We start from the raw sequence: 8,463 nt of genomic DNA, 5'->3' as shown, positions 1-8,463 counted from the left end.
ACACACATGAAAGGTCTACCCTGAGCAAATTCTCTCCGTGGGGGGCCCCACAGTCCCTGGCTCTGCCAGTCTTGTTTTTGGCACACAATGTGCTGGTGCTGGGGGCAGGCCTGTTCTTGGTGCTGGGGGCGGTGGCCAGTGTGTTGGCTCAGACAAGACGCTCCTTGGGGCTCATCTACAAGGGGGGAGGAACCGCAGCCGGAGGTGTGGAATTTTCTGGAATCCTGCGGGGAGCTTTAAAAATACATAACAGAATGGAGAGCGCATCACTGTGTGGTTGCAGCCGGTAGGAAGGTGGGTGTGGTCACGATATGGCGACCAGAGCGGTCCTGGTGGTACTGGACACGTTCACCAGCCCAACCGGTGGTGGCAAGGCCGGAGCCTGCGCAGAAACACGTGTGACATGCGCAGACACGCACACGCGTGCACAAATACAAGCAAAAGTGGGAAAATCTGACCAGAATCAATCAATGGTACCAATGTCCATATTTTGGTTATGATGTCATACTGTTGTTTTCCAAGATGATGTTATTCGGGGAAACAGAGTAAAGCTACCCGGGAACTTTCTGGATTACTTCTTATAATGGCTTGTCCATCTACAACCATCTCAAAATAAAGGGGGTAATTTGTAAGAAAGTACACACTCCATTGGCCCAGCCCCAGTCCCGGGGATGGTGATTTTCAGTGTCTGGCGGGGAGCCCCGGCAGGGGTGGGTTTTTGAGTCTCTCAGGTGCGGCCCCTGGGCAGCCAGTGTGGAGAGCCACTGACCACTTCAGCTCCGGGGTGGACGGGGCCAGATGAGCCCTGATCAGACCGACCTGGGCATTGCTGTGTCCTCCTGGGTCTGTGACGACTGGTTGCTTTCTCGGCCATTTTCCTCCGAGAGAGCAGAAGGGTCTAGACCCAACCCTGTGGTGCCACCGATGGCCCCTGGGTCATGTGTACCCCCAGGGCACAGCAGTCTCTCTGGGCAGGTACGATGAGGCGAGGGTTGAGGGCTCAGACCAGGCCCGATTCCTGCGCCAGCCTATAAAACAGGCCCTGCTGGGCCAGCAGCTGGGTCGGGCTGCCGCTCTCTACCAGCTGCCCCTTGTCCATGACCAGCACCCTGCAGGGGTAGAGAGAAACGAGCCACTCTTACCAGCCCAGTCAGCCCTGGTCACTCTGACGCCGAAAGCCCAGCGTGTCTGCCCGGGGTCGAGTCTGGCCCTCCCTGCGGTTTCCTGATGCCAACAAGCAGGGTGGAGGCTTCTGCGGGGCCCGAGTCCTGGGCCTCCTCCCTCCCCTCTCCTCCTGGCATCAGTTCCGCCTCCTGCACACTCGCTAACCCATCCCAGCGCCCCTCCAGCTCTGAACCCCCCCGCCTCCTGCACACTCGCTAACCCATCCCAGCGCCCCTCCAGCTCTGAACCCCGCTGCCTTCCTCTGCAGCTGCGGGGGTGGCGGGGACCGGGGGGGGGCAGCGTACCTGGCGCAGTCCATCACAGAGCGCAGGCGGTGGGCGATAAGCAGCACCGTGCACCGGGCAAACCAGCTGCCGAGGGCCGCCTGCATCTGCAGCTCCGTGCCCGGGTCCACAGCAGCCGTGGCCTCATCCAGAATGAGGATCTGGGTTTTCCGGAGAAGGGCCCGTGCCAGACACAGGAGCTGCTTCTGGCCCACGCTGGGAAAGAGTGGGAGGGTCAGGCCGGACACTGGTGTGCCTGCACGTCAGGATCAGCGGGGCCTGCCCACAGATGGGGTTCCCCCGACAGCCGCAGGAGTTGAGGGGATGGTGTGTGCCCATGCACGTCTATGCATGTGGTCGGTCTCCAGTCCACAGAGATGGGAGGGATCCCTGTCCTGGCATTTTTGAGCACAGTGACCCGAGTCGAGACATTCAAACCCCGGTGCCTCAGGTTCCCTAGCAGTGAAATGACTATTTCTATTTGTACCCTGGGGTCTTCACCCTGTGCCGGACCCATAAGCAAGGACTGTGCAGGGTCACTTCTCACAATGACCTCCAAGGTGGTTACTGTATTAATGAGTTGTATGACTACTGAGGGTTTAAGGACAACTTAAGGCCCATAGAAGTGCTCAGCGTGCTTGCCACAGAGAAGACCCTCAGCACCTGCGGGCTTCTCCTTCTCTAGTTACCAACAGGGAAGTTGCAGCTCGAGGTCACACGGACTGTGAGACCCCTGACCCTCAAGACCCAAGGGTGTCCCGCAGTGCTCTGCTGCTTCTCATTGTGGAGCCTTCCAGCAGTGTCTCTGGGGGACCCCAGGCAAGCCTCAGGCCTCCTGTGCCAATTCTGCAAAATGGGTTTCTTATTTCTTTTAATTTTTTAAAAAATATTTCTTTATTTAATTGACAGAGAGCCAGCGAGAGAGGAAACACAGCGGGGGAGTGGGAGAGGGAGAAGCAGGCTTCCCACCAAGCAAGGAGCCCAACAAAGGGCCCACCCCCAGGGCCCAGGGATCATGACCTGAGCTGAAGGCAGATACTCAACGACTGAGCCACCCAGGCACCCCCGCAAAATGGGAGAGTGCCTCTCTGAGGACTGACTATAGGGAAGAATTATGTTCCCTATATCTAGGCACTGTTTGAACAACTTGACTCAAAGAACTCTAACTGCTTACAGAAAAGAGATATTCCCATTTTACAGATAAGGAAGGTGAGGCCCAGAAGATTAACTTGCCCAGGGTCCCAGAGCTGCTAACTGGGACATGTCTAAACAAGTGGGCACCAAGCTACACCACTTCCTCGGTGTCTGGAAACTATTGCAACCCTTAGTCCCTTACCCTAACACCAGTGAGGGCAGATGGGTTTCAAAATCCAGAACATCCAGAACAAAATTTCAAAATTTCAAAATTTCAGAATTTCAAAAACAAAATTTCAAAATCCAGAACAAAATTCCCCCCCGCCAAATTTTATTTATTTGAGAGCAAGAGAGTAAGGGGGGTGCAGAGAGAGAGAAAGAATCTCCAGCAGATACTCTGCTGAGCACAGAACCCTAGGCACGGCTTGATTTCACGACCCTGAGATCATGACCTGAGGCAAAATCAAGAGTCTGACGCTTAACCGACTGAGCCACCCAGGCGCTCCCAGAGCACCTTGGTTTTGAAAAAAGCACACACCTGTATGCCTGATGACAGCATTATTCACTATAGCCCAAAGGTGGAACCAACCCAAGTATCCATCAGTGAATGAATGGGTAAGAAAAATGGGGTCTGTCTCTACAGTGGAACATCATTCAGCCTTAAAAAGGAGGGAAGTTCTGACACCTGCTACAATGTGGAGAACACTGTTCTGAGCGAAATAAGGCAGCCACTTAACTGAGGTACCCAGAGTAGCCAGGTTCCTAGAAACGAAGCAGAATGGCAGCTGCCGGGTGCTGTGGGCTGGGGAAAACAGAGAATTGCTTCTTTAATGGGTATAAGGCTTCAGCTTTGTGAGATGACAGAGTTCTGGAAATGGGTTGCACAGTGGAGGGGATTGGTACTCAAGACGACCAAGGTACATTAAAACACGGTAAAGACGCTAAATCGTGTGTGTATTTTACCACAATTAAAATTTCTTTAAAAAGGCATAGGCCAGGGGGGCCTGGGTGGCTCAGTGGGTTAAGCCTTTGCCTTCGGCTCAGGTCATGATCTCAAGGTCCTGGGACTGAGCCCTGCATCAGGCGCTCTGCTCAGCAGGGAGCCTGCTCCCCCCACCCCACCCCCGCCCCTCTGCCTACTTGTGATCTCTGTCAAATAAATAAATAAAATCTTTAAAAAAGAAAAAAGGCATAGGCCAGGGCCTCTTGATTTGGGCTCAGGTCATGATCTCAGGGTCACAAAATTGAGCCCCATGTCGGGCTCTGCACTGGGCGTGGGGCCTGCTTGAGATTCTCTCCCTCTCCCTCTCCCTCTGCCTCTCCCATCCCCACTCGCACGCACTCTCTCTCTCAAAAAAAAAAAAATAAGAAAGAAAAAGCATCTTCCATATGTTTACTCAATACCCCAGTGCACATGGGGTTAGCCCCAATATTAAACACATTACCTTTGTGGCAAAAGAAATGCTGAATGAGATAAAGAAAAACCGTAAGTGGGTCAAGATTGGGTTTTTTCCCCCAGATACATGTAGGAACTGAATTAGGGGAAAAAAAACTGGCTACTCAGAGACTGTTGGCATCCGGGATTGCTGCTGAGTGAAGGGATTCGTGCCGTGAGGACTGACCGGGGCGGGTAGTCCCATGGGGGAGGTGGATTGCCAGGGCGTGTTATCCCGGGCTGAGGCGGTGGGGGGAGCCTTGGCCACACCTGCTGCTCCCCCAGCTCCTCCCAGGTCCCAAGGGGTGTGGGGCAAGCCTACCTCAGGTTGTGACCTTGCTCGGCACACTCATACTGCAGCTGGCCCGGGAGGCTGGCCACCACGGCTCTGAGCTGCACCGTCTCCAAGGCCTCCCAGATGGCTTCATCTGTGTGCTCACTCAGCACGTCCAGGTTTGTCCGCAGAGAGCCGGGGAACAGGGTGGAGTCCTGGCCAGAAGGGGCAGTGGCTCAGAGCGGGGCCCGGCCGTGCCTCTCACCTCCGCCCACCCCGGTCCCCCAGACCTCACCTGGGGGATGATGGTGATCCTGGACCGCAGCGTGTGCAGCCCCACGTGGGCAATGGGGACCCCGTCGATCCAGATCCCCCCCTCGGCCGCCTCCAGGAGCCGCACGAGGCCCCCGGCCAGGGAGGACTTCCCGGCGCCCGTCCTGCCCACAATGCCCACCTGTGGGGGGATGGGAGGCAAGGCTCGTTCTGGCCCGGCCTGGCCGGAGGAAGGCAGACCGTGGGCTGGAGGGTCCCCGAGCATCTCTGCAAGGTGCTTCCCCTGCATCCAAGATCCATCCGTCTGCCCATCATCCTCGGAGCACCCGTCCTTCCATCTGTCCCTCTGCCCTGGCATCTGATTGCCTTTCCGGAGGCCCATGCCATTCTCTCCAGCCTTCTTTCTGGGCATCATTCCCTCCCCTCACCTCTCCCATCTTTCCCGCTCTGCCCCCGCCCTTCCGTTTCTCCCTCTTCCCACCCTCACCCATCCTTCCGTCGCCATCTCAAGCGACATCGACCCCGGCCGTCCTCCGCTGTCCCTCCCAGGCCAGCCCGAGCCCATCCGTCCGTCCGGCTGCCCGGCCCTGCATCCCCCTCCCCCATCCCTCCTCAGTGGTCACTGCTGCATTCTCAACGTCTGACGCTCGCTGGAGGTGTGGCACGGTTTAAGAAGTGAATGACACATGTCACCCATCATGGGACAGACACTGCTCTAGCCACCAGGAATAGAGGAAATAGGAAGTCCTTGCTCCAAAGAGCTCCTTGGGTGGTCTGGGAGGGAGGACAGCTGCGTACACCTCATTTGAATACAGTGGAATGAACAAGCCGCCTCTATAATCAGACTCTGGGCCTGAAGCTGCCTGGGATCGGGGGTTAACAGAGTAACCACGGAAGGCTTCATGGTGGAGGGATTCTTGAGTGGCATTTTGAGGGACGAAATGAGTAGGAGTTTGGGGAGGGGGGAAGATTCCGTGTCAACCACACTAAGTGCTAGACTGTCGACTCCCCGAGGGCAGCACCAGGTGCCCACCTGGCCTGCTGAGGCAGCTGACCCACCGTGTTGGCTAAGTCCCAGCAGGGCAATGCACAGACACTTGGGCCCGGCCTTGAATGCCAAGCTCAGGAGTTAGGGCTTTTCTCTAAGGGAAGGTGGGAGCAGAAAGCAGGTCTCGAGCAGGGGAATGACATAACCAAATAAAGATCATAGGAAAACAGACTAGAGGGACTGAAATGGGAGGCTGGGGACTCAGGGGCCTAGAGCTGTCCGGGGGGGAGGCAGGAAGGAAGTACAACTGGGTGAGGAGTCCATGGGACTAAGCGCCTGAAAAATGGGGTAATCCTAGCCCTTCTGCATAGAGCCGTCACAGTAAAACTGCAAATGGCAATAAAACCATTGTTAAACCTTTCTGCATTATTGGCGATGTCCTAGGCCCTGTCCAGACAGTGTCCAGGTATTAACTCAGTTAAACGTCACAACAGCTCTAGATTGATACTATGATTTCCATTTTACAGATAGAAAAACTGAGATCAAGACACGAAGTGACTTGCTCAAGGTCAGCCATGGCAAAGCCAGGAACTGAGGTCAGGCAAACTGGATAAGGCACGTGGAGCATTCAGCCCCCTACCCCAGCACATAGTAGGTGTTCAACTAATGTCATAGACATAAAGAAAGGAGGGAGTCGGGGAGATGCCTCTTGGCTGGGACACCAAGGTGGGCGGGTGGTGCATTCCACCAAGATGGTGGCAGGTTTGTGCGAGAATATAAATTCAGTTGGGGGTGAAAGACCTATAGATAAGGGGAGCTGAAACGGGGTGCGGAGGAGGCAGTGCTCGCCCTGGGCCTGGCCTCCATGAGGAGGAGGAGGTGGGAGAGCTGCTCACCTTCTCTCCAGCGTGGATCTTGAGGGACACACCCCGGACAGCCAGCGGGAGCTCAGGATGGTATCTCAGCCCAAAGTTCCGGAACTCGATCTCCCCGCTGTGAGGCCAGGAGGACTGGGCGGCACAGGTGGGCAGCCTCCAGGGTGCCTGGGACAGGAGGGGACACAGGATCAGAGGAGCCTCTCTCCGAGGTGTCTCATGAAGTGGCCCACCTCTTTGAGGTTCAGTTTCCCCTTTTGCAAAATGGGTATGTTTACTCTGTTTTATAGGTTGCAGGGGATATGGAACAAATTAGTATCTGGAATTATAAAAATAATGCTAGCACTGGCTATTATTATTAGCCACTATTAATTGTCAGATGATATCCTCTCTTCCTCTAGAAGGAGTAGACACTCCCCTTCGTCTTTGGGAGGAGGGCGAGATTGCGCAGTAGGGGTCATTAGCAGCTGCTGGCTCTTCCTGGGACCTTGACAGGGCCCGGCACCCCCTGAAGGCCCCTAGGAACAGTGGGCCCATATGGAGTGGCCGTAGCGTGCCTGGCCCGAAGTCCTTCCCCATGGGGTCTCCCACGCCCCTCCTGGCACGCCCGCCCTCGTCCCTCCCTGAGTGGATCCTGTGTTACTCTAAATTCGCTGGGAAGCCTCTGTGACGTTGCTAGCACGCTGCTGTTACTGCGCTGTCCCACAGCTGTTCCTTATGGTCCCCTGTCACCCAGAATGACCTGCTTTGCTCAAGTGAAGAAGCACGGGAACCAGGATATGTCCCAGCCCCAGTCCCTCTGCTTTTAAGCATTCCTGCTGCGCTGGCTGCACCTCTAGGCTTCGGTGCTCAGGGCTGTCATGCCTTGAACAGATCTAGACTCCGGCCTGCAGCCGCGTCCCCTGTCCTCCACCGTCACCTCCTTCGGAGTCCGGTCATAGTCCTTCATCCGCTCCACCGACACGATGCTGCTCTCCAGGTCCGTCCAGCTGCGAACGGCCCACTGTAGCGTCTGGGTCATCTGGTGGGAGAAGACACCTCAGGCCGGCTTCAGTGAGGCCATCCCGCAGGCTTGCCTCAGCCCCCACCCGGAAGGCAGTCTCCCCGATCCTGGACAGACAAGAGGATGGGGTTTGACTGCAGCCGCCAGGAACCCCCTCTTCCTTCAGTAGAACTGCGGTATGCAGAGTAGAAAGGAGCTTGTCTGACCCCTCTGGACGCAGGTAGGGAGAAAGGACCAGAGAGGGTGTGTGGCCCTCCCAAGGAAACACAGCAGGACCTGGGCTCACTGACTTGCGTTCTGCGAGGTTTTTAGCCCGATTTGCCATCATTTTGCCTCGTAAAATGAGGATAGTAATATCCCTGCTGGGCTTGTGGGCAGAGTTAAACGAGTTAATATTTGCCAAGCTGTTAGAACAAATGCTTCATTCATAAAGAATGCTACTTAGATATGTATATTTTTCCCCACAGATAGGATCTGACATTAAATATTGTTATTAATAGTTAACAAAATTTAGTGAGGTTCTATATATATATCTTCTCTCTATATACCTTATCTCAACTAGCCTTTATAAGGTATGAAGAGATGACTGCCCCATTTTTCAGATGAGCACACTGAGGCTCTGTGAGGGGAGACTCTGGCCCAAGGTCCAGGATGGTCCCCCAGCTGCATTTTCCTCACAGGTTGGCACTCTGTTCCTTGAAGGTCCCACTGGCAGGGGTCTGTCGGTCTCGGGTGTTGGGAGTACCTGGAGGGCAGCGGACACGGAGAAGCCCACAAGGCCAGCGCTGAGGTGCGCCTTGCTGAGCACAGCACACGTGGCGGCCACCAACACCAGCACCTTCCCCAGCAGCTCCAGGTTGACAACCAGCCACCTGCGAGGGGAGGCAGGGAAGAGCCGGCTCGGCGGGGGGCCCTCTCTGCAGGACTGGCTTCTCTGGGCACAGGGCCTCATCATCGTGCCAGCTTGAGTCCCACAGGGGTCCCCAGCCATGGTCTCCTGCACACCCCGGGCCCCACCCAAGCTTGGTGGGTG

General features: G+C 55.8%; 1 protein-coding gene across 5 annotated transcripts in view; it reads right to left on the bottom strand.

Moving 5' to 3' along the window:
• Positions 1-466: 466 nt before the first annotated feature.
• Positions 467-8,463, bottom strand: part of ABCC6 (ATP binding cassette subfamily C member 6) — a 45,546-nt gene continuing 37,549 nt past the window's right edge. For 3 of the 5 annotated variants that reach the window (XM_059415245.1, XM_059415246.1, XM_059415247.1), the window contains 7 exons: positions 8,176-8,302; positions 7,347-7,448; positions 6,449-6,595; positions 4,587-4,745; positions 4,340-4,506; positions 1,470-1,664; positions 468-1,109 (listed from right to left, as the gene is read on the bottom strand). In XM_059415245.1, coding sequence (XP_059271228.1) covers positions 1,001-1,109; positions 1,470-1,664; positions 4,340-4,506; positions 4,587-4,745; positions 6,449-6,595; positions 7,347-7,448; positions 8,176-8,302 — 1,006 coding nt within the window. In that variant the 3' untranslated portion in view covers positions 468-1,000. The other 2 variants (XM_059415244.1, XM_059415248.1) reach the window with 2 other exon arrangements.

This window comes from Mustela nigripes, chromosome 11 (genome assembly GCF_022355385.1).
Source record: "Mustela nigripes isolate SB6536 chromosome 11, MUSNIG.SB6536, whole genome shotgun sequence".
Taxonomy (NCBI): Eukaryota; Metazoa; Chordata; class Mammalia; order Carnivora; family Mustelidae; genus Mustela; species Mustela nigripes.
Note: the sequence above shows the minus strand (reverse complement) of the source record. Positions and strands in the feature narration are given on the sequence as shown.